The sequence below is a fragment of the Pseudopodoces humilis genome, chromosome 1 (assembly GCF_049639895.1).
Source record: "Pseudopodoces humilis isolate 2021_Gansu_Grassland_sample_001 chromosome 1, ASM4963989v1, whole genome shotgun sequence".
Taxonomy (NCBI): domain Eukaryota; kingdom Metazoa; phylum Chordata; class Aves; order Passeriformes; family Paridae; genus Pseudopodoces; species Pseudopodoces humilis.
The window spans coordinates 21,686,679-21,712,359 of record NC_142200.1 but is presented as its reverse complement, the minus strand read 5'-3'; the positions used below and the strand labels follow the sequence as shown (position 1 = coordinate 21,712,359).

The window sequence follows — 25,681 nt, the reverse complement described above, 5'->3', positions numbered from 1 at the left end:
ATGTAGTCCTTCAGGGCAGTGCCTGGGAGTGCGCATGCGCTGTGCCGGGCGTGGGTGCCCACGTGTGCCGTGGAGGCCGCGCCGAGAGTGGGTGCGTGGTTGGGGTTGGTGTCGGGGGCTGCGGTTTCACCTGCTCCGCCCGCCGACCTCTCCCCTCCTCTGACCGCTACGGAGAGGCTCCGCAACCCCGCCGGAGATGTCTGGGGCGCGGGAGAAGAAGCGAGCCAAGAAGATGAGGAATCAGCCGGCCAGCGTCACGCTGCCCGCAGAGCCGGGGCCCTTCGCCGGTGGCGGGAGCAGAGCCTGCCCGCCCCCAGGTACGGCTGTGGGAGCCCTTCCCGGGGCTGGCAGGGTGATCCCCCTCAGGCCCAAGTGTCCCCCTCTCCCCAGCCCGCAGGGTGCTCAACGTGGGAGTATCCAGGGCTTCCTTTAGTCCTGGTGCTGCCGTAAGTCCCGTTAATACGGGATTCTCTTTAACATGAGAGGCTTGTGGAGTCTCTGTCTGAAGTCATTCCAAACCCACCCGTTCTGTGTAACCTGCTCTATGTGACCCTGCCTTGGCGGGGGGGTTGGACCGGATGGTCTCCGGAGGCCCTTTCCAACCCAGACTATTCTGTACCCTGTGAGTATGCGCTTCTCCCTGTCATCCCTTCGATTACATAACGAATCCCTACAGTTCCTAGCCGTAAAATTAATTTGGATGTTATACCAAATCCAGTTTCTCCTTTGCTTTTCCGCCAGACCTGGTAGGAGGAGGGGCTGGTTTAGACTTCTGGTGTTACGATAAATGCGCTGATTTTCCCTCAGATCTGCATGCCCCCGGTTTACCTGTGGCTCCTGTGCCTGTGAAGGGAATTGGCAGGGCATGTCCCTAAATTGGCACTGTCCTGGGTCATTGCTGGAGCATTTTGTACACAGGTAACCTTTGCAGCTGAAGACTGCAGGATCCTGTCAGCTTGTATGCTAGATGCCTTTTTGGTCTTTGTGGTTTGATCTGCATCCACTATGCTTCAATAGGACTTCAATTTCCACCACCACCTTCACGTTTAGATATTTTGTTACCTGCATTATTTCTGTGAAAAACCTCATGCATGAAAGGACTTGTTACTGTGAGGCCTTCAGAAGTTGACAAATTGCATCTTTGTGATTGAATGAAAAAACCCTTACGTGTCACTGTGTATTAAGGTGACTGAAGAGTTCCTGGGCAGACAGAATGACATAGCAAATTATGCTCCTCCATGTCTGAATATTTTGGAATGTCATTACAGGAGTACTGCCAGATTAAACACATTTTTCTAACTTTATTTGTAGCAGGAAACTTCTAAGATTACATGCTTATGTTTTTCCATTCTGTTAAAAGGCATGGATTTTCATCCATGTAACATTCTTCTGTAGTGTCAGTATTGTAGGTTTACAGAGCTGTTTTGTAGAAACAGGAAGGAAAAATTATACATAAAAGTTACAAAACTATGGATCTGTGTAGTAGCTAAAATAATTTAAGGATTTTTTAGTTATTAAGTCAGTCTCATAAATTGAGATGCTGCTGAATGTCAGTCTGCTCCTGGCTGGTCTTCATGCTAGTGGTAGCATTTTTGGGACAAAGGGACAGGCTTGTTTAAGAAGGTAGTCAACCTAAAAACTGGTTTTTTTAATCTCTCACTCTATTTCTGTGGACACACAGGTTGATTTTCACTAGAGAAGCTCCCTGAATGCTATGGCCCCGTGTTCTCTCAAGCACTTGTCTTGATGTAGTGGATGGGGTGATAGGAATGGCTGGTTGGACCTTTCTTAGTCAAATTGTCTAGCACAAACTGCCTGAGAACCGTATCTCAAGTTGTAGTAGAAATCATAACTAAGGCTTAACTGAACATAAAGTAATCTGAAGTAATATATAATATTAGTTAGGCTGAATATACACAGGTCTTTGAATAAGGATTTCAAGGCCGTGTGAAACTTTAGGTACTTGCTAGGTGCTTAGCACTCCTGAAAAGAACTGCTGTACGTTAGGATGCTTTATTGTAGGTTTTAGTTATTTAATTTCAGTATTGGTTTAAGTACTTGTACCAGAAAAGTAACTTACTGTACCAATGTACAAGTATCATGCTCACCTTAATTATTGCTGTAAAAAAAATACATGTCACGCAAGAATAAATTTGCTTATAGAAAAGAAAAACAAACAAGGGGCAAGTGGAAAAAATAACTTTGCTGTTTTGTTACTAAAACTCCGACAAGACAATAATAAAAATTACTACGATGTTCCATGGACTGATTTTGCCCTTGGGGCAAGGTCTGGATTGTGTACCCTTTTCAGAGCATGCAAAAGTTACTTAATCTACCTCATGTTTGCTGCAGGGCAGCATAAAATTCTTATTTATTCCTGTAAATAAATAAGTTAATTCTTCTGATTTCTGGTGGCTTTTACAGTTATGTGTATTAAATAAAATGGGAGGAGTCTGCAATGCATTTTTATGAGAAAAGACTAATAGAGTTATCAGTTATTCAGACTATTTAATGTTTCTCTAATCTCTTTCCATCTCTAAACCTTCCAGGAGATGTTCATTCTGAGCAGCAGCAGAAATTTTCAAATCAGTCATCTGGGCCTGCTTACAGGAAGGACCAGTATTTTTCAAAGGGGCAAAGTAAAGGAGAGAGAGGCAGAGGAGCATGGCATGGAGGACACCAGAGTGTATCTGAGGAAATGCCGAAATACATAACAGGTGTGTATATGTGAAAGGTCTTAATTTATCACTCTGTGGCAATTTGCTGGTGATTAAATTTGCTGTCTTTATTTTTGTGCAAGAGCAAAAATTAGAACTGATGCTATGGTCTTCTGTTTTTCCTGATTTTCTCCAAAACATAGAAGTTGTTTTGAACTGGAATGAATGACTAGCTGTTGTTCAATGGGTCCTTTCAGATTTCTGAGTGGAAAAGTTACACCTTGTAGTGAGGGATACACATTTTGGTTTCTGTTTGCTAGCAGAATGAGTACTGACAGTCATCTGATTTTAATGTAGCCAGTAAAACTGTTTTTACTCATGATGCAAGTTAAAGACAGCTTTTCACCTAACAGAACGTTTATTTAGGAGAGCAAATCAGCTTTGCAAAATGTTGCAGTGTTCTGATAGTAGATACACTTCCATAAACATGAAATGAGACCAAGCTCTGGATTTTTATTTTGTTTTTTTAAAACAGTCTGGAATATGTTACCGCTTCCAGTTTTTTTTCCATACTAAAGATTTTTTTGTCTCCCTGAATACCAGCTGAAAAAATTGCTGTTCTAATTTAACAAAAAAGTATTTAATGCAAATGGGATTTGTTGGTTAAACAACTTTCAGATTCATTAATGTATAAATATTTGCTTGACCATATCTGTAAACTTCAGGATTTGTAAACAACTGATATTTCTTCAGTGACAGTATATGGTAATTCCTTTTATGTCAAGAAGATATGGGACTGCTGTACTAGGAGTAATTCTGTAATTTATGTGCAGTATCCTCCTCTGGTTTGTTGTTTGTTATGTCTCTGATGCCAGTTCTTTTCATTGCAGTGTCTACCTTTGCTCAAGCTCGTGCTGCTGAGATCAATGCCATGTTGAAAGCAGTTTCGCAGAAGTCTTCCAACTCTCTGGTTTTCCAGACCCTCCCCAGGCACATGCGAAGGCGAGCAATGAGTCACAATGTTAAACGCCTACCCAGGCGGCTCCAAGAGATGGCCAGGAAAGAGGTATAAGTGTGTTTTACAGCATTTTGTGTAGTGGGCACAGCCAAAGCACACTGTTCAGCTCTATATTTATTAATGTTCAGACCTGAACTTCTGCCAAACTTCCCTGAGCACCCTAAACTTTGACTCATGTTTGAATTCAAAATTCAGGATCACCTCAGTTTCAGGTGGCAGCTCAAGTAGGTCTCACTAACCCCCTGTTTTTGTGATTACTGGACATCTTGAAAAGTAATTAGAGTAGTGGTAAAAGAGTCCATTGCAGGAGAGGTTGGGTGGTGCATTGGCCCAGGAGTCCTCAGTAAGAAGAGCTGCCTTGCACCCCGCCCCAGCTTTAGGATGTGACCATGCCAGCCTCAAGCTGACGTGATGATTTTAGTGTTACAGCTCAAATGTGGGAGGTACACTGGGGTTATTGGCAGGCTGCATGCAGCTTAAGTCTTACTAATTGACTAGTTCTAACCACTCATGAAAGTAATTTTGTGGCAGTATCTCAACATTTAGTCAGAACATACCTTTGGGGGTTACTTGCTCCTTATTCACTGTGGCCTCCCTGTATGTTTAAAAAGGAAAATCAAAAATTGGTTCAGCACAGTGTTATTGGGGAATGATCTTCCCAGTGTTTGGCATTGATCACTTTATCATCTCTGAGAATTCCTAAAGTGATCAACTGAGTTTATTTGGTAAGTTTTTTGTGTATTAAGGTTGACTGATAAATTTATTTATTGCATTCTTTTTTTCTTTTGTGTTCTCTTTTGAGACCTTGTCCCCTCCACCCTGATTTCCTGAAGATGATTGTTTATGGTTCAGAAATTGTTTCAGATGCTTCCCTGACACACACTAATTGCATGTTTCTTAGGGTGTTTATTGGATCTTCACAACCTGTATCTTATTTTACTGTTTTGGTTCACATTTTTTTTTGCTTTGTCAGACATGACAAGAGGTGCAGTTTGGGCCTGTTTTCTGGGAACTGAAGGAAGAAGGCATGGGCTGTTTTGCATAGTTATGTGTTATCCTTGTTAAATCTAGATTTTTCTAAAATTTATATTTGGTTCTTTTGAGTCCTGCTTTTTTAACTCCTTTTATGTGACAGCCTTTCTAATTTCTGTGTACATGCTCACACATACTCTTCTACCGCTGTTTCCACACCACATAGGATTCTTGGATTTTTTGAGATTATTTAATTGGCCCTGGAGCAGCTGTATTTCTTCTGCTACATTTTTTGTCTTCAGGTCTTTTGGTGTGGCTTATGTGTCTGCACAGGCTCACATTTTCTTGCAGCTTGTCATATCTCTGTTAGTTGTTTTTGTAAAGGTTCTCCCTATTACTTTTCAGTGTTTGATCTCCATCTTCAAAGGTATCTGTTTCAATTCTGCTGCATTTTCTTCGTTTGTCTTAGATCCTTTATCACAACCATATTCATTGAAACATTTACCTGGATCATCTATTATCTCTTCAATAAGCATAAAGATGTATATTTTTCACCTACAGTGCTGCATCTCTTTTTCTCTAACTGCCTTTCTGAACCGGTCACCTACCATTGATCCAGTGGCTTGTATTTCCTTCTCTGTGATGAATGATAGGTCTGATGGAAAGATACTTTCTTGGTTTTTTTTTTTTCAGTTCTATTTTGATTTCATTGGTTGCTTCAGTGTTTTTAGTGTTCTTGGCACTGATCTGGCATCATTTTCTTTCCTTTGCTATTCTTGTAACCAGTGGTCTGCTGTCAAGTGTTTCTTGGTGAGCTTACAAAGCTTTTTGTACGTCTTGTAGCCCTATTTCTTTTTAGCACTTTTCTTCACAAAAAGAAAAATCAAACATGGAATCAAGCCTTCCTCTCTAGCCATGCATCCACATATAATAGTTCAGACCTTGACTATGTCTGGTTATCAAGAATTTGGTCAAGATATTCCCAGAGTCCTCTGTCATCCATTTCTACATGTTGTAGAAGTGATAGGGCCCTTTCTGTCAGTCTGAGAGTCTGTACTGCTTCTGTATGAGCTCAAATCTCCAGGCATTTTCCATGTCACATTGGTTTGTTCATGTGAATATATTGATGTGTGGCAAAAACTTCACACAGGAAGTAGCAGCACTTACTGTTCATGATAAGTTTCTGAATGTGTGGGGATTTTGTTTTATATATGGGTTTCAGTCAAACCTTGATATACTTCTGTGGATGTGATTTGCGTAGAAAATGTGAGTTAGTTACCCTCAAGAATGATCCAACATGGTATAACTTAATGTTAGTGCTTCCTGTATTCTTATATTTCAGCCTTTTTCTTTTCAGAATTTTTTTCTGTTGAGATTTACTTCAGTATCCTCTCTTCTAAAAAACAGGCAGAGAAAGCTGTACATCAGAAAAAAGAACAGTCAAAGACTAAATGCCGCAAAGCTAGAAGACGCCACATAAATTTGGTAGCAGAGTTTAATCACAGGCAAAGAAAGAATATTTGGCTGGAAACCCATATTTGGCATGCAAAGAGATTTCATATGGTAAAGAAATGGGGATACTGTTTAGGAAACAGCCCTACAGAGAAGAGCTACAGGGCTTGTTACCGAGCCATGACAAAGCACTGCCTTCTTCAGGTACCATATCTGCATGTTTTATTTGATATTTTGCCAAGGTGAAGTAATCAATTGCCTAGTTGTAATGAATATTTCTGTCTCTTTGAAGTACTGTTGTGTCAGCTGTCAATAAGACTGCTAAGTATGAAATGAATAATTTTATCATTGTAATTCAGGGTGGCAAGTTTCAGAGAGAATAAGATGAACATATAAAGGAGCCTTATGGTAACTATGACAGAAATACTACATTTTCAGTTTTCTAAGGACCTAAGAGATTAATCCTAATATCATCTACCTGAGCAGCTATTGAGAAGAGATAATTTGTTTTATGTCCTTTTTAATTAATTTTAATGTCCTTGGTTTGAGAGGCAGGTTGGCCCTCAAATAAGAAACCACTCTCCTACAGCTATTAATTTTAAGTTACAAAGTTATTCATTTAAAGTTATAAAGAAACTCATTTCACTTTGGCAAATTTTAGAGAAGGAAGAAATTCTACTTAGGTAGAATTAATAAATTGTGAAGCCCTGTCTGGTCTTTTCTTACCAGGCTTACTTTTAAGAGTTATTCTCACTTGGATACTATCATATTGTTTCAGGACTTATCATATTATTGTTGCCTGGAGTTGAAGGGTAAAGAGAATGAGCTTCTGAAGCAACTTGCTCGAATATGTAGCATTGACACAGGTAAAATTTACGTAGTTCAAAATAAAGATTCGGAATAGACTAAAGGATGATCCATCCTTTTTAAATAATGTATCAGTCTCAATAGTAGTAACAGAGTTGATTCTGAGTTGTGATTTTGAGTGAAAAATGTACTTAAGGTGTCATAGTAGGACTAGAGATTTCAGTGGCTTATTAACAAGCTGATCATGGTACAACCTTAGCCACTCAGCAGCCAGACAGAATTTCAGTTTTACTTTGTTTATTAAACAACGTATTACTTTGTTCTTCAATAAGTGTCTTCTTTTTTAGGATTGACATTTCAAGAGGCTTGTTGTCTGTCTGGAACATTTGAGGGTTCCCTGAATCTTTACAGAGCAGATCGCTATCCTGAGGATATGCTTGGTCCAGTTACATTTATTTGGAAACCCAGGGATGGGTCTGAAAACAGACAGTTGTGGATTTGGGTGCATCCAGCTCTTAAGCAGGTGCTTTTTCCTAAATAGTTGAACTCTTATTTCTTTATGTATTGTGAACTATTAATGCTGAAGAGATCATCTGAAAAGTCTGAAAGAAGTGGGTATAACACATTGAAAGTTGGAAGACTATTTCTACTCTTAACAATATTGATGTTCTGCAACTTGCTTTTGTAAAGCTTGTAGTGAAAGTGCATGGTGCTGAGGTGTTCAGTGTTTAAGCTTCTGAAAAGTTTTTTTTGTGTCAGTTGCTTCAGGATACATGTGCAATATGATGTTGCTTGATGCATATCCTTTCCACTGGCATCCCCAGCAGGCTATCATCACAGATAATCATGATAATCATCCTTAGCTATCAGCTTCAAAAAAACAAAAATGAGAAAAGTGAAATGTTGTGCACAGGCAATTTTTCTTACATTAATTTTCAAGAGAACAAATTCTTAGCAACTTTCAATATTACTGACAGATTTTCTTAGTAAGCCCTTGACTTCAGCAGAATTAAATTTTACTCCTTAAAATCCATATAGGAAAATTAAATAATGGAGTATAATTTTTAAAAGTATATATAAGGTTTGCAGTGCACTGCATATCATCCTAATCCTAACCTCATTCTTCTTAAGGATATACTTAGGGAGTTAAAAGCAATTTTTCAGTGTTCAGAGCCTGAAGAAATCTGTATTACTGAGCCTGTTACAACATCAATTCAAGAGGAAAAACAAGTGGAAGTTGTTACAAGCCTTGGCAATAAAAGAAAGAAGGAGGATAAAGAAGGAGAAAAAGCTGTGCCAGTGAAAAAAATAATTGGTGATGGCACTAGAGATCCATTCCAGTCCTACTCTTGGATCGCACGGACTACTGGCATTGCAATCAGGTTTGTTCACAGTACAGTCAGAAACTGGCCCATAACCATGTAACATAGCTGCATTTCTGGCTTAACAGTACTGGGGTACATAATGTGTGTTGTACAATTGTACATTCCCCTGAAACTTTCCTGTTTCAGTGACAGAAGCATGGAGATTCTCAGATACCGGCTGATCGGCCCATTATCACACTCCGTCCTTACAGAGACCCTGAAAGCAGCTTCTGTCCAAACAGTAAGGAAATTGACTTTGGATGTTAGTGTAATTTTGGTAATGTTCTTAGAATGTGAAAGCTTGCTTTTTGCTAGAGAGACCCATAAATCATCTAGCCTTGCTTTTTATAAAAGCTAGCCTATGTATTACCCTGGTGGCTTCTCTGTAGTGAACCTCTTGACTAATGCTGATCTCAGGAAGAACTCCCACCTGGATTTTAGGTGGGAGTAGGAAGAAAATAAAAACAGTGGTTCTGTTGAGCAGGCTGTGTAGTTTCTGCTGAGAGATCCAGAATAATTCATATTCTCTTTGAGAAACGTCCTGTTTCTCAAGCAATCAGCTAGAGCACCTAGAACTAAAGGGCAAGACATGTAAGGTACAGAAAACTTATGTGTTTTCAATCAAATATGGAGTTTCTCCAGGATTTAGGCTTTTCATCCACTTCTTCGCATATAGCATTACTGTGGTTTTAATGGGGTTTTTTTGTCTCTTGAAGCAAACATGATGAGTCCATGAAATGTCTGGCTTTCTCTAAGAAATAATTAATAACAGAATTAGGAAGTACTGTAGATTGCTTTATTTCTTTTTGGAACACAGGTTAAACTGTGCAGTTTATTAGAGATTATTGTAAACTATGGTATTGTAAGCCAAAAATTACTTTGGTTTAAAACTTGAAGAGGAAGAAAGTGACTATAGTGGTTAAGGCAAACAGAAAGTGAAATCATACTGATAAAAAATAATGAATAACCATTTGAGTTTAATAAAAGACATTGTTTTCCAGGAGATGGCAGATTCAGAGACAGAACTGAATAACTGGTGGGTAGAAAACTGCAAGGACTCTGAAAAAGTATCTCTTCATCAATGTCAGAGTGGTATCTTTGAGCTATTGGAAGGTATTTTGCATGTGGGTGCTATGGGTGGAATGGGGGGAAGCTTAAAATCTAATGGTCAAAACTGGCATGCTAATAAACTTCAGTTTGGACATGCTTATTTTTTGCATGATCAAGAGAGTGATGTCTTTGAGAAGGTGCTTAGGTACTTGCCAGGGCATGGCAGGGAATTGAAAAATGTTACATTGGGAGTATTTAAGGGAATTTAAATCCTCTGTGTAGTTCAGACTTGTAATAGAGAAACTGAATTTTGCTTTTTATCTTTGTGAACTTAAATTTGGGATTGCTGATGGGATATACAGTCTGATGTATCCTCTCACTCTCTCTCACCACACACTTAAAATTAAGACAGTAAGTTGTACAGTATGTCCACAGATAAAATGGTAGCCTCCAATCCAGAGTGGAAGTATTATACTTCATTTATGTATGTTCATTTCTAAATTAACAGTTGTGTATTTGGCTGAATTGTAAAGTATCATAAAGTTAACACTATTTCCTCAATTTTTAGCACTGAAGCAGGTAAGCAACTGGCTTTGGTAGATCTCACATTGTACTCAAGCTGGCTATCCAATATGAGGCAGTTAAGCAGAGATGAGGTAAAACTTTTACAAAACACTTCTAGATTTCCTTTCTCTTGAAGACACATGTAAAACAAAGGTTGGTTGTTCTTTGAAATTTGTCAAATGCAAAGGATGAATTGAGTCTGTGACAGTGACCCCACTTATATGCTAAAGGTAAATGTAATTGCAAACCAAGTCATGCACTGCTGTTGTTGACTTTTTTGTTATTGAACATTTAACAAGCATAGGTGATTTTTCAAAATATGTTGGAGTATTCTGGATTGCTTCACTGGCTTACAGTGGTGTCACATCCCTGCAGGCAAAAAAGCACAAAAATACAAGTGCAAAGGAAGATCACAACTTAATTGGTGGTTTCATTGCAATGTTCATCTGTGTGTTTTTAAAGGGATGAGCTCACCATCAGATATGCCACCAGGTACAATACTTGGCCTCACTGTTGGAGATCCTCGAGTCAATTTGCCAAAAAAGAAGACAAAAGCCATGCCAGACTTTGAAAAATACCGAGGTAAAATCCCCTGTCTATTTTATATGAAGAGATTTAGTTTCTCTCTATGCTTTTGTTTTCATTTACTGTCATCTTCTATGGATTGTCTCCTGCTATTTTCCTCTAGGTTTTGGTTCAAAATATTTCCCAGTTCCAGAGCACAGGCAGAATAGAAACAGCTTGAAAGTTGCATAGGTTTTAGAGCAGCAGTTGTGAGGGAGGGACATGCACCAAAGCTGGTCTTGTGCTCAGTGGAAGCCTCTGTCTGACCATACAGATGATCCAGGTTCGAATCCTGGCAAGGCCATCCGGGTGCTAAAAGCTCCAGAGTAAGTTTCTGTTTGGTGTTTAGTCTTCCTGTTTATCTCCCCAAGAAGATACCTGCTGTTTCTGGTTTATAGGCCTAAGATGCTGAAAGTTGCAATTCTACTGTGAAAAAAGTTTACAGGGTTAGTGTTTCAGATGGCCAAGGTGTTGATAGAAAATGAAAGATGCAGGCATAACTTCTGAAATTTTCATTTTAGTGCTGACTTACACAATGTTTCAGTGCAAAATTCAAATTCAGATGGATGTGAATGTCCTCTGAAAACGTGCAGAAGTATATAGAGGGGTTTGTGTACAGTGCAGGCATTCCCAATTAGGTTGACTGAGCACAGGCTGCCTCACCAAATAGGAGAAACATGATAGTCAGCTAGCAAGCAGCAGCAAATAGGACAAGTTGAAAGTTCCAGAGACTTCAAAATACTGAATTTCCTTGGTGGTCTGTTTGCAAGACACTGGAATAATCTAGTCTTACATATCACTTAAGTCAGGTTGAGCACCTCCTTCAGTTGCATTTAGTTCTTTCCAAAATTCTGCTATTTTCATTTTCTTCCATCCTCTTGTTCTGCCCTCTGTATCCAGAACAGCCTTTCTGTTAATTAGCTGTGCTCAGCTAACTTTCTCATCATTAGTGTTCCTGTTGGAAATGCTGCAGCATACATGACCTCTACTTTGGTTCCGTCCTGCTGAGAAGTAAGGTGAGATATGTAGCACTTGTTTACAGGTACTGGTTTGAGCTGCTAGAAGAGTTAGCAACTACAGAAAGTTTCATTCTGCCTGCCATGTCTGTGAGGATGTGTTTAAGAAGGCCTGATCAACAGAAGGCATTTAGGTATTTTAAATGTCTCATAGTAGTTTCTCTCCTGCTGCTGGAGCTGGTTTTCCCTCAGGAATGATGGCCGTGGTAAAGAGATAATGGCATAAGACAGGGAGTCAGGAGCACCTCTGTGTTTTTTCCTTTGGCTGAAAAGGAATGTCCATCTTTCTACCTGGGATTATCCTTCACTTGCAAAATGTCTTCTATACCACAAATACTCAGAAAAGCTGGTGCTGCTTTTTTGTTTCTTTCTGAGTATTTGTTTTTTGTTTTTTTTTCATCATGAACTTCAAACTGCTTCTGTCCTCTCTGACTTTTATTTAGGAGAAGGAGGAGGTCCTTGTTCAGCTAGCAAGGACAGGTAAATGGCATAGTACTTTAAAATTAGGTTCTGCTAAATAACTTACTCTTACACGCAGCTGAGGAAGTTGAGTAGGCAGAAGGATGAAAGAGGACAGACAGTACCACTGTCTTCCAGTAGCCCAAAAAAAAAGAAGACTTCTTTAGGATCTGTAATTCCATTTCAGTGCTATTAATTTCCCCCTTCTGAAAAAAAAAATCATTTTTTGACCCTTAGAATTACATAAACTTTCTGAGCCTTGATTATGTTGTGAACTTACTCAGATACAGTAATATTGTGAGCTGACCTCTATTAAAAATGTTAATAGTAATTTTTTTGTCTTAATCAAATCTTGTTTATTGAGCAATAAAAGGGAACCATTGGTGTATTCCACACTTTTCCCCCCTTTTTTGCTTCTTGGACATTCAAGTACTATTAGGGTTAGTATTAGTAAGATTGAAATAGCACTGTATATGTTAGCATACAGGTTCCATATGTATTTTAGCCTCTCTTGTTCTTCAGTATTTTATAAAAGCCAACTAAGTTATGGCCATCACCTTTGCTGGGGATTGTCATACACACAGTAGTGGAATGATACATACCTGTTCATATTGGGTTTTTTTTGCTGTTCTGAGATATGCCTGTGTAGTTTTTCCCCGTAACACGCTAACAAATCAAATGTAATTTCAGTCTTTCCCAGTTACTTTATGTCTTCAGTGCGTATGTGCAAGCTGTGTGCTATGAACATGGGTTGATCAGATTCAATCAAATCAGCTGTCATTATTTCTTTAGGCTGGAGTCAAGACTCCCAGTAAGCAGTCAGTTCGTGCATGACTGCACTTTAGTACTGTTCTTTTCTCCAGTTTAAAGTACATTTCTGACATTTTGTTACATTGGTACCATCTTCTCTTGAGAAAACAAATTCCACTGCCTTGAAAACATTTAACATGGAGTATGGTGAAACTTCTGCATAATCAGTGAATGAGATGCAGAGAAGGAGAATACATCATGAAAAAGTAAAGTTCCTGGGGTCTGTGCCTGTAAATGCACCTCTTGCAGAGATGCAGGTATCTGTCCCCATCTCTCCTGATACCCATCCTCCCTGCATACACCTAGGACTCTCAGACTGCTCCCAGGCAGTGTTTCTATTTTTCATTTCTTTTTTTTTTTTTGTGAAAGGGAGGAAGGAAAATTTTAAAATCAAACTACTCTTAGGCCTGTCTCTAAGACAGATAATCAACTATGAAATCAGATCAATAGATTGAAATGGAGCAATGCCTTCTATCTGCCTGTATTGTCTAAGCACCAACCATTGACTCCAGCAGAGGTAGCTTGTTGATGAGCTTCATGTTCTTCATAGTGCAACTTCCTATTTCCTATACTAGCCCTAACATCTTACTTTCACTATTACCAGCAACTTATTCATCAGTAAGGTTATTTCCCCAGAAATCTTAAAATATGGACTGAAGAAAACAGGAGAGAGGTAAGAAGAACTGGTGTGCAGATTTGGGATTATGATTTGAAATATAGTACACTTAGTAGAAAGAATAAATTCTCCAGGTTCTCGAGGATCGAAGAGAAGGAATGTACCAAGTTAGAGAAGAATATTTTAGGCTAATAAGGAGGATATTGGATGAGAGGTGGTGATGAAAAGACACTGACTTAAAAGGTCTTTTTATAGTGGGGAAACAAATATTCATGCCATTGTAGAACATAGGAATTGCAAAGAACTCTGAGAATATGACAAGGATAGACTGCCTGAACTGTAGTAATAGAAAGAAGTGTTAAAAAAAGCAGAGAAATTTTCAGTGAATAATTTTCTGTTGAAGGAACTAGAACATGTTTAAATAATTTAACATAAAGTGATTCTGGTGTTCAGAAATGCTTTCTGTACAGAAGATGAAAAAGGTACTTTCCTTACTTTATGCTTGTAATTATGTGCCCTTCCCCTTTGGTTATCTGTAATAACAATACCTGTAAAAATCAGGAAGTCATTCCCTACCGCCACCACACACAATTTTGTTGCTCCCTTCTTTTGAGACATTAATATTTGCTTTATCTCCAAACAGAATGTGCTTTGCCTGTAGGAGTGTTGAGCTCTCTTAGGTTCCTGTTCATAATTTTTGGTCAGAGAAGGAATTCTTCTGCTTAATTTGCAAGGATTCCCTTTTTAGTTTTATTGTTCTTAATTTGAAGGAATTCCACTGTAATCTGATAATTTCTTTTCCATTTCTTCTCCTCACATAAATCTAATTCATTAGCAAGAATGCGTGGCTAGTATCAGTAACATCATCAAACTGTTACAAGTGCTGCAGTTGTTAATATTTCTTGCAAAGGATTTTGCATCTTTTAGTAATGGGTGCATCTTAAAGACTATGGATTTTAAATAATTATTGCAGTTATGTTTGGCAGTACCTATTGCTAGGTACTGTTAGTACCACTGAATAATCCAAATCTTCTGTCTTTGAGTCTTTGTCTACATTACCTGGAAATATTAGCAGAAAAATTACATTTTTTAAAAAAACTTAAATAACTTTAAAAAACAAAACAAACCCTGTTAAGTTCCTTTAATATGTAAGACCTTGTGGATGATGAAAAAAAGAACAAGCCCTCTAAGTTTTTAATCACAGAACTATTAATAGGTTCATTGTATTGTTTCTTGATAAGTATTACTTTACTTAAATGGATAGGCATTCACTACATACTGTACTGTACATTGAAGGCTATTAATCCTTAGATCACTAAAGGTAGGTACACATCTTCTTTGCTTTCCTTAGATTGTAAAACTGAAGAAGAGATAGGCTATTTAATACTTCAGGAAATCATTTTAAAGCTATGATTGTTGTTTATCTTCAGTAATGTACACAACTGTTGATTTATGCAGACATAAGCAAGATTAGTCCCCTCCTTGAAGCACACAGCCTGAAAAGAACCAGAGCAGGAAACTACTACTAAATAAGTGTTGCATGCTAGTCATAGCCATACAAATGCTTCCTATATGTACATTTCTTAAAGGCAGCTCTTGCTTCCCTTACAAGTTTACTTAGGCAGACTTACTTCAGGCTTTATAATGTCATCCTTTCTGATTTTCACCAAATCTGTTGAGCTTCACACTCTGCCAGAAAGCACAGATTCCAGAATATTAAAGGTGGTATGTAAAGATCAAATTTATATTGATCATGCAGTCATGATCAATAGAGACAGCAGTCATGTCTTTTGTTAAGAAGAAATGTGGATAAGAAAATACCAGGTTAGTCTTTCTAACATTAACAGTTGATTTATATTTTGTATTTGGAAAAACATGTGATAGTAAGATATGCCAGAAGCAGTGATGCTTGTCGAGATTTTAATGGGCTTTTCTTGGTTGTCTGCTCATTATACTTATGATATGGAAGTGGCTTTGATAATTTTCTACTCAAACCACAGAAATAATACAAATTTTTTTTAAAGGTTCTTTTCTTTTATAGATAATGATAAAGTTAGGCAGCTGTACCTGAAGGGTGTACCTGCAGACTGTGCTCACAGCTTTATCTGGGACCATGACATCTGTAAGAACGTCACTGAAAATAAAATCTCAGAGCAGGTAACTAAGTGGGTGGATTCCTATGAAGGAAATGGCTAAAGATTCATGGAGTCCATAGAAACAGACTCTTGAAATCTCTATAAAATCTGATAAATCTAAGATTAATCAATAGCTTCCTTTATGTCTAGTATCCAGCTGCTGACATGAAGTGTTTTTTTGTAGCCTTTACATAATGTTCATGCACAGCCATTGACCATGGATTCAATTAAAAGAAAGCTTTATTGGATTGCCTACAGGACTACAGTTGTAGGTTTATGTAACAGAAAGGTTTGGAATTGGATTTTCATACATCACCTTGACTGATGCAGCTGAGAAGAGTGACACAGGAAGGCTCTGGCCTTTAGCTGTAGTCAGAACAATTCTTCTGATGAAGAGAACTGTGGAAGTTGAAAGGAGAGAAATCCTATGTTTCTGAACTGCAGCACACTATGCTGTGGGTATGCTGGGCAATAACTCATGATTTGTAGACAACTTCAGGTTTGCTGTTGTGGGTTTGAAGTCTCCTATCTAGACATTTTCATTGAAATTTTCTTTGGAGGGCAGCCCATAAAGTGCATGGATAAAAAGGTGATTTAGTCCCAAGAGATGATAAACTTTTGGCACCATTGTAGTCAGAGAAAACATTTATGTGGCAAAAACATCTTTCTAAATATTCTTTCTGAAAATTAATTTTGTGCTCTTTCAAACTGTCTGACATAGTGTAAAAAAAGCAGAGTACTTAGAAAATATTATACTAGTACATGACAGTTATCAGCACAATCTTTTTATATATGACAGTGTTCTTTATGCTGTCATGAAATTTAATGTTTACCTGAAAAAACACAGGGAGTCTAATGGTCTATTTCTTCATAAATGTATTCTTAATGTGGTACAATGGAATATAACAACTGGTGTTTGACAAAACCTCAATGCCAGCATGCTTTATGTGAAACTGATGACCAAAGCTTCTTCCCATCTCCTTGGACATAGTTCAGATTTGCTCCATATGTTGACAGACTGAAAGCACCTTTTCAGAGTTATTTTACCTCCTTCATCTATGTTGTACCTTGTACCTGCTCTTTATCAAGGACTGTGGAAGTAAGAAGGGGAGAAAAAGGGTGCCTAATACTCTTTTCTGAAATAATTTTTCATGCCTTGATGAAATTCTGTTCAAGTATATAGTGTATTACTACTGTATTTTTTCCTAGCTGTAAACTCAACTTTTCTCTGTATCTTGGAAGGGTATCTGGAAGAGGGAAGAAGAATGGTTATTAACTTACGGGAAATGTCTCCTCCTCCTCAGGATTTAAACCATATGAGAGCTCAGTTACTGGTACCTGGATCACACCTTGATTTGGGTCCTTGTGAATCTAAGATTCCCATACTGTTGGTGCAGCAGCCAGGAAAAATGGCTGGAGAAGATCGACCAGGATGGGGGAGTGGCTGGGACATCTATCTCCCAAAGGGCTGGGGCATGGCTTTCTGGATTCCTTTTGTAAGTGACTTTGATGGCAAATTGCCAGTAAATTTGATAATTTGTATAATTTAGTTTAAATTAATCAATTTTAGAGAGTGTACTTCGTATTATATAACCAATTCCTAATTACAGGATCAAAATTTCACTTTAAAAAAGTGAAATGTATAAACTGGTTCATGACAGAAGCTTGGTCTTCAAACTTAAACAATAGCTTTCCATGTATTTTGTTGGGTACAACTATGCCCACATGGCAGTCTAGAAGCAGCAAATCAGTGAGGACTCAGGAGAGAAAGCTGAAGCTAGACCTCTCTGTGTTTCTACAAGCATATGCCTCTGAAGAGAAATCATTTAGGGCGTGTTGCTAATCAGTTTCCAACTTGGGTATTCTACACCTCTGTCACCAAATTGGTTGCCTCTGATTTGGGATAGAGCGTAAAACAAAGTTTGAGTTAAGCTCCTTTGGTGCTGTTTGAAGTATCCTGCTTTGACTGTTTAGGTGACAGTTTTAATACCTTTCTGTAGTTAAAATTATGCTTTGAGTGTGCAGAGGATTTGATATTTGCAGTGTTTGGTTAAAATACATAGGGCAGTGGCTGTTGAAGTAATACAACATTCCTGGCAATGCACAAGATAAGTACCTGTGAAATTCTCTTCAGTTTTGTTGATAGTTTTGCAGAATTAAATTTAAAGAGCATAACTAACTTTTTGTTGAAATTAGCATCTAGAACTGTAGAAATCATGCTTAAGCTTATTTTTTAAAGGTTAAGTGTTAGACTTTCAATTTTCTAAGGAAGTACCCTTTGGGCATTAATGTTTTGTTTCAGCTAGGAACCCAGAATGAATTCAAACATTGCTTTGGTTTTTATAACAGATATATCGAGGTGTACGAGTCGGTGGCTTGCAAGAGGCATTAAAGCATTCTGAATACCAAAGAACGCCTCACACTCCAAATGATTTCCCAGACTGCCAGGCAGGAATGCAGTTTGCTAAAGAACTGGAAACCAGTCTTCTTGAAAAATTCAAACGGTAACATTAATTTAAAAATTGATGGGGAAAATGACAAAAATGAATACTGCTTAAAATATTCCCTTAGGTATCTTCTGTTGTGTCCATTTAGACTTGGCCTTTACTGAGATCTTTCACTAGTGTTTTAAATATTTGTATTATAAAAAAGAAAGGACTCCTAGATACATTTAACTCTGCTAAACAGGGCATATAAATTAAAACCTTCTATTCCCAGAGACATGCTCAGTTACGGGGCTGTAACAAGGCTGCATAGCAATTAAAAAAACAAAACTATTTTGAGACTCCTAAGCAGCAAATGGGGGAGGAGGCAAGAGAATGCAAAGGAGTATGTCAACGTATCTACCAAGTCTTAAAGAATAAAGTAAATTTAGAAGTACATTTTCGTATCTAATTTTAAATACCAGGTATTCTGAACTTTACCTTCACTTTTACTGCAACAAAGAGAACTCTTAACTATGAGTTTGGAGTAGCTGGAAGTGTCCTCTACACCAGCTGGTGTTGGTTCCCCTTCCAGGCAGGAGGGTAAAGTAGAAGTTCAGAGGAAGAGGTGGTGATGGCAGAGCAGCCATGGCTGAAAGGATATAGTGGACAGAAATACAGCAGCATTTTCTAGATTGTAATTTAAAAATTCTTGTTCAGCCAGGTTAGAAAGTTAACTGTGCATTCCCTTTCCATTTTAAATACTTGATTTTGAAAATATTCTTACCTACTTACTTGATTTATCATTTAGACGTCCACCTGCAAAAAGGGCAAATTATGTCAAGCTGGGCACTCTGTCTCCTTTCATCTGTCCTTGGGGGCAGCTGACCAAGAACTGGGAAGAAAGAATGAAAGCTTCAGGAGGACTTTTATGTCCTTCCTCCCCACGTACTTACTGCTGCACAACTGAAGGGCAGACCCTTTGTGACCCCAAAGCAGAAGCAGTCAGAAAAGCTTCCCCTAAGACTGGTGAGGAGGAGGAGACCATGGAAATAACAAGTTCTGAAAGTGCCCTAAAGACAGAGGATGTTACAAGCACCCAAGATTTTGGTGAGAGAGATGAAACTAAGACAAGTGACTTTATTGTTCTCAGGTATGTCAAAATAATGCACACATTTTATTTCTTTATTGGTATTTATTAAATTGGGGAAAGGAACAGCTCAGCCTTAATTATTAAGATGAGAGAATTATTTCATCCAAATACTATGAGATTAAATAGTTTTGTCACTAATCAGAATCTGCCGTTGAGTGGAAATCCTCCTGCATTTTTCCAGCAAAATTGATGACTACATAAAGAAAACTCCTTAAATTATCTTAAATTTAACACTGGAATTTACTATGTTCTCAGAGTTGGCATATTCGGTTCGCTTCCAGGTTGATGGAGCTTTTAGAGGCTCATATTTGTGACTTTAGGACTATTGCTGTGAAAATCATCTTGCATTCTCTTCCCTAATATATCACCACAGGTGGTTCTTGCACTCCTTAATAAGGTCTCTAGAAAACAGAGAATCCCCTGCATTCCAATGCAACGCATGAGGGCAGCAACAGTATTGGGAAGTGCCTGAACACAGGTCTTTCATTTTTGTGTGGTTACCAGGGGAAGAAAACACTGAAAGTTCTGGACTGCATTAGTGTCACTGGAGATTTTAGTGTGTTTGTGGTTTTAACAGGCTTTGGGGGTTTTAACATGTCTCCTTCCTTCTGAAGAAGACTCTTGAATTCCACTCACCAATGTTCTTTTTAGGCTAAGAGTGTACCAGCCTGGAAGGTTACAGAAAGCCCCAGACCTTTTTTTAAGTGTGCTCTTGCAAATATGTGGGGTGCTGGATTTCTGTTGAACTGCTTGTTAATAACAATCTCTGATGTTTATTTTTGAACATTTTTAACAGGAGTGAGAAACTACTAATGCAGTTATCAGCCTGGTGTTACCCCACTGCTGGGAAAGATCGGCGAATCCGCCTTATTTCTCGTCTGGGACAGAAGGAAATGACTGAAGATGTTTTTTTGCCAATCTTGATGAGCTACCCAAGGGCTCTTGTCTGGGTCAACTTGTCGCTCTTGAGAAAGGGGAACCCTGAATTACATGCCATGATTTGCATCCCAACAGAAGATGACTTGCTGCATCTAAGCAAAGACAAGCTCTTCTGTGGTCCACAAGAGCCCAAACATCGTGACATATTCAAGGACAAGGTACGGAAGCAAAAAGAGGAGAAGAGGAAGAAAAAGGACAACGTGAAGTCTCTAGAGAGTGACCCTGCAGGCATTCCAGATGAAGAGGCAACTGAGGACCATGAAGATCTCATTCTTGGTCTTTGGTCAGATGCTCTCCCAGATGTTACTTCCCACTGCTCCAGGACTGTCTTGGGGTATGTCACTCGAGGGGATTTTTCATTGGCTGCAGGCTGTGGAGAAGCACTGGGTTTTGTCAGCTTGACTGGGTTAATTTATATGTTACACAACCAGCCAGCAGATAAAAAAGGGCTTGTTTTGTTAAGGACTCCAGCATCTTTACAGTACAGATTTGCAAGACTTAATATTGAGGTGTAAACATCATTGCAGTGCAGTAGAATGCCAAAAATACCAAAGAATTTTGTTTCGTATTTTGTGGCCTTTCAGATTTGTCTTAAATTTGAGGTTATTCTAAGCCCAAACAGCTCTAAGATTATGAAATAATTAAAAAGCATTTTAGCATTATTCAAGAAAATAACTAATGCATGAAGAGACTAGAATTACTTTTGATGTCTGCATTGCTAAGGATTTCTAACAGATCATTATCATGATCTTCTTTATCTCTAAGGAAGTGTATTCTTCATTTTTTCTCCTCAAAGCAGTGGATGCTATAACAGTGTACTGGAAATCATCATCTTAATTTTAGAAGTCTTTGCTCAGATGGACTGTAAATTTACAGTGGACTTTGACATGTAACTGCAAGCAGTCTGATCCAGTGTATATAGCAAGTGGGTTTCCTGATTCCTTGTATCTGAATATATGTGGCTGCAGTGCAGCAGAATTATGTAGAGAAAGCTGAATGCTTAAATGAAATACAAATAAAATACAGCTATGTCATTTTGAATTATAGCAGTTGGAAAGCATATCAGTCTGTCTCCCTAGTCTGAAACGTAATAAACCTTTCAGATGCAAATTGCTAGTGGTGGGTCAGCACACATTTTCTGTTAATAAGAGGGGGTATTTTTGTTCCTCAAAACATGAATTTAGTTTTGTATGGAATGTGCTAGAATTGAAGGCTTCTTCATGTTACAGTATGATTCATGAATATTGTTCAAACAATCATAAAACTTGTAAAATATGCTGGGGGGTAAAGGGAGAAAGGTGTTTGATTTGCCTGGGGTAGTGTGGATAGGTTGTTTGTGTTTGGTATTTTGTTGGGGTCTTTTTTTTAATGATAGTCTTAAGCATCTAGCCATTCCTGAGTTAAGGAACTTGAAAAGGAATTTTACAGTAGTACACTGTAGTTTAGTAGCAGCATGATACAAATATATGCCAGTTGGTAAAATTATCCTGAAATGATCATGTACAAATAAAAATGTAATGTATTCTTGAGTTAGTAGTCTATTGACAGTTTGATTCTTAGAGAAATTAAACATGGATCAGTTAATGACTTTTTCTTTCTAAATGTCAGTGTTCAACTTAATTTCCTTTTTCACAGTTTCATTTGGAAGTCTTAGGTGAATTTATTAATGTTGGCTGGAGTTGTTGGAGGAAAGATTTAGTGTGCCTTACCCCCAAAATTATTAAAATATAGGACCATTTAAATATGGCATACACATGGGGAAGGAAGAAGAACATCTGATTGCATGGGAAATATTGGAAGTAGGGCTGGATTTTTTTAAAAAGTCTTCAGGAGATGGATTGTAGAACGTGCACCAGCAGTGGGAGTTGTGGTGGCACGTGGGAAAGAAAGATGCAGTTTCCAGCACCACTTGGATTGCAGCTCCCTGAGAAATCGTGCTGAATGGCTCCTCACTGCTCACCTTTGATGCACCTGATAAAGCAATCATGGTCCCGGAAAGGTCCTGGGAAGCATCTGCAGGAAAGCCAGCAGATGGCCCCAGAGGAAAGAGCTTGGTGCTGGCAGGGCTGGGATTCACACGCTCCTGGCGTGTGACTGTGAGTGCTGCAGCCTGTAGGTATGTGTGAATAAGGAGCCCCTTAAACTTTACAGCCTGGCTGCTCTGATCAAGTTCTCTCATGGTAATAATCCCGGATTTAATGAACCTTTTGAATTGTAAGCCTGATTGAAATATTTCTAGGATCACAGTTTCCAGAGCTGTGCTTCATGTGAAGAAAGGAGGGGAGGTGATTTTTATATGGCTTTTTCCCTCGTCACCTCCCTCATCTTCTTAATAGATGCGTATTTTCTTGCCTCAATAGACCTGGCTTGTATGTGAGAAAGAAAGAGAAGCCCCCACCCAAGCTATTGGTTTTTTCTTTTCTGCTTGTAGATCTTTTGTTCACTGAGTCTTTCCCAGGTTTTTATTTTTTAAAAAAAACATCTGGAGTCTTTCCTTTTTTTTCTTCCTATTGGTAATTTCTGCCAGGTTTTCATTTTGACACTTCCTGTTACTTTTCTTTGATTTCCATTCTCTATTTTTGATTTATGATCCTTGTCTCTGGTGAGCCAGTGAACAGAAACTGGAACCCGAGTGCATCCTGTTCTGTATATCTTGTAATATTGTTACACAGTTGTTTTTCTGTAAGTCAATGATTTATGCCTTAAGACTTCACTCCTTGTAAAATACACTGCAAACCAGATAAGTTAAAAATGCTCAAAAATCTCAGCCAAAATTTGTCAGAAAAGTACTGTGACTTTATGTAGCTGCAAGGAAATTTTTATCTGTGGTTGCAATTTCCAGATTCCGGGTGTCTCAAGGGTGATTTAGTCATAAAAACCATGTCAACACCGGATAATCAAACTGTGGATAATTAAACCTGTGTTATCTGTGCATCAGCTGTACAGTATGTCTGTGCTCATCATGTTGAATCAGGTGTAGTTTACAGCCCACATCTGCTCTTACTGCAGTTGCTACACGTTGGTTAACTACCCCAGAGCATTTGGATCAGCTCCTGTCAGCTGTAATACATGAGCCTTTTTGGGAGCCTAGGAAGCTCTGGCCTAGTGAAGGCAGCTCTCACAAGCTCTCCGGCTCCCATGCTATCCTCCAGATAACTTTCTCAAAATGGATGCCAGCACAAACCCTTAGCTCTCGTTCTGTGCTTGGCAAGAGCTTTTGGAAGCTCAAATGAAGCACAGAAGGCAATGTAGCACAGTGAGGAGGTTGAATGGTAACACACTGCTCCTGTAGCTCTTTCTATGGCTCCCTCAGAGTAGCTGTGTAAATGCAGCATTTGACTCACCTGGTGAAGGGTCTTTCCCCAGGCTGAACCATGACTTTTGTGGCACTGCCTGCTCTGCTGACAGGCACAGTGACTAATGGACCTACCAAGCTGAGGAGCTCCAAGATACACATTCTTTACCATCACAAATCCAGAAAATGAGGTTGCAGAGGAGGGTGGTGATGACTCTGTGGGATGGAGTGAGGTGGGACTGGGGCCAGATTGTTGTGTGTTTGTTAAAGATGTTCAGGGCAATCTGTTCAGCAGCCTGTAGGTAATGGAAGAAGTTACCTGGCAGAAAGGCAGCTGGGGTTGTTGAAACGAATCTGGGAAAATAATTGACAGTGTCAGACTGCTCAGTGGAGATAGAAGCCTTGGGGGGGATCTTGGAATGTGCAGACAAAGAGTTGTCAAATTCAGCATGACAGGTTTTTTTCAGTGCTCTAAATCTGGAAGAGCCAGATATGTCAAACCTGACCCATTCTCACGTCCATGTGAGGTAGGCAGTAGGAACAGAGCTCAGGGGCGTAAACCAGCAAAGGCAGATTTCTGAAGCACTAAGCCTGAGAAGAGCAGAAAAGCAATAGCATTGTTCTCCTTTCCAAGAATACAACATAGAGAAAACCCCAACCCAAAATCCTGTTCTTAAGTGATATTCCCAGAGGTCAGCAATGTAAACAACACCCACAATTTACCTCTTGCAAATTCAACTCAGCTGTACTACAGTTCTTTGTGAACACTGGTCTCATCAAATCCCTGCAAGAGCAAGTAAAATTGTATGGAATAATAAGAACTCAGAAAGGATAGGGGATATGGGCTGAAACTATTTTGTGGCAGTTTTGAAAGTCAGAGCCAGCTTGACACTGGTCAAAATAATGAGTTCATGGTAGTTCAAAGTAGGTGAAGTGACAAAAGACAAAACACAGATTTTACTCATTGCAATGGGTCTCAAAGAAACTCAGTTTCTTCTACAGTAGCAATATGCCTGCACAGAATGATTTTTTTAAAACATTTTTTTAGACACTCCAAGATGTGTGTAACATCGACTAGCATCAGCTTGCTTGATACATTCTAGTTGTCTTTTCATCATGGGCTTACAGCAGTGCTGCTATTCTGACAGCTAAGTCCAATCCTTAAGAAATAAAATCAAAAAGACACTCAGGTCAAAGCAAGAGTAAAGCAGAGAATGAAAAAGCAGTCTGAAGGAAGAGGGCAACACAAATTTCATGATCCAAATATGTGAGGATTTTCTGCAACTTTCCAGAAAGGATGGTGCAATTCAGTATTGCATTTCATCTGAAGATCAAATAAATAGCCAGGCTGAGAAAGCTGTTTCAGCTCAGTCCTTCTCTCAGCCTTCTGTTCTTAGCCTAGAAACTGTGTTTTTTAAAAAATACCAAAATGGTTGTGATGGAGGGGAGAGCTCAAGCACCTGCAAATTATCTGGAGCTTTATTACTCAGAAATTACTTTAAGTGGCACCTCAGGAGTGAGCCCCTTCTTTCTACCCACTAGAGATACCCCAGTTGCTTTAACTGTGGCTCTAGTAATGAATCCTGTGTGTCTACAGTTGTAATTATTTATAAATACTGTAAAAACTTTTTATAAAAACTTGGGTTGTTTCAGGTGCCATCCAAGAAAGCTTTAAGCCAGAGGCAAAGCCAGTTGCTCAGAATGAGTTGGCTTGGGTGGGAAAGAGGGATCATACACATCAAAGTATGTTACTGTTCCTCAGCACTGAAAAAAATCCAGAGTGCATGCACAGAAAAACAAACCGTAAATCTGCAATTAAAAATGCACTTTTCAGATGGGCAGCTGCTTAATGCAGTGATTTTTATTTTTATTTTTTAAGATACATGTGGAAGTAGTTTTGGTACAGACCAGCATGGATTAAAGGGTTAAAAATAGATAATTTATTTTCCTGTAGAACAGAGTGTCGTACAGGAATCAATTGCATCCAGGTTTTCTGAATATTTTTGCAACGCAATAATTCTTTTAAATTAGTTGGCAAATACATGAAGGGGGTTCCAAATGAAGGCACAAAAATTTATGAAATTGGTTGAGAACTGTAACCAGTTCTTTCTGTTTTTTCAAAGAGAAGCAGATGAAAATGAGCATTAGTACATAGTAGGCTGAGGAATGTTTTAAAAAAGGATTAATTTTAGTTTCCCTTAGTCTTTTTAGGGCTTTCACTGAGCTACTGTGTTTTGAGGCATTAATTATTTGTATTCATTAGAGTTAATTATTAAAAAAAACGGGTGTAGTTCCTGTTGGTATATTGAAAAACTTCCTTTTATGCCAATAGGCAGCACACAATGGCCCAACTTCTGAAATGGCAACCCCAAAACTACAGATTTCTG

General features: G+C 38.6%; 1 protein-coding gene across 1 annotated transcript; it reads left to right on the top strand.

The window, feature by feature from the left end:
- The first annotated feature begins 26 nt into the window (after nt 1-26).
- Nucleotides 27-21,059, top strand: POP1 (POP1 ribonuclease P/MRP subunit). Its single transcript, XM_005516999.3, has 15 exons — nt 27-317; nt 2,550-2,717; nt 3,548-3,723; nt 6,055-6,303; nt 6,878-6,965; nt 7,254-7,429; nt 8,038-8,288; nt 8,418-8,511; nt 9,272-9,383; nt 10,347-10,466; nt 15,391-15,506; nt 16,789-16,980; nt 17,834-17,988; nt 18,719-19,060; nt 19,857-21,059. The coding sequence occupies exons 1-15, from the start codon at nt 197-199 to the stop codon at nt 20,512-20,514; spliced, it is 3,018 nt and encodes a 1,005-aa protein (XP_005517056.2). The 5' UTR covers nt 27-196; the 3' UTR covers nt 20,515-21,059.
- Nucleotides 21,060-25,681: the final 4,622 nt, after the last annotated feature.

What these genes read in the sequence shown, in the direction of transcription:
- POP1 (XM_005516999.3), top strand. Translation starts at nt 197, where the DNA reads ATGTCTGGGGCGCGGGAGAAGAAGCGAGCCAAGAAGATGAGGAATCAG. An exon ending in CAGAGCCTGCCCGCCCCCAG is followed by an intron (nt 318 to 2,549) that starts GTACGGCTGTGG and finishes TAAACCTTCCAG; the next exon opens with GAGATGTTCATTCTGAGCAG. An exon ending in TGGCTTTCTGGATTCCTTTT is followed by an intron (nt 16,981 to 17,833) that starts GTAAGTGACTTT and finishes TTTTTATAACAG; the next exon opens with ATATATCGAGGTGTACGAGT.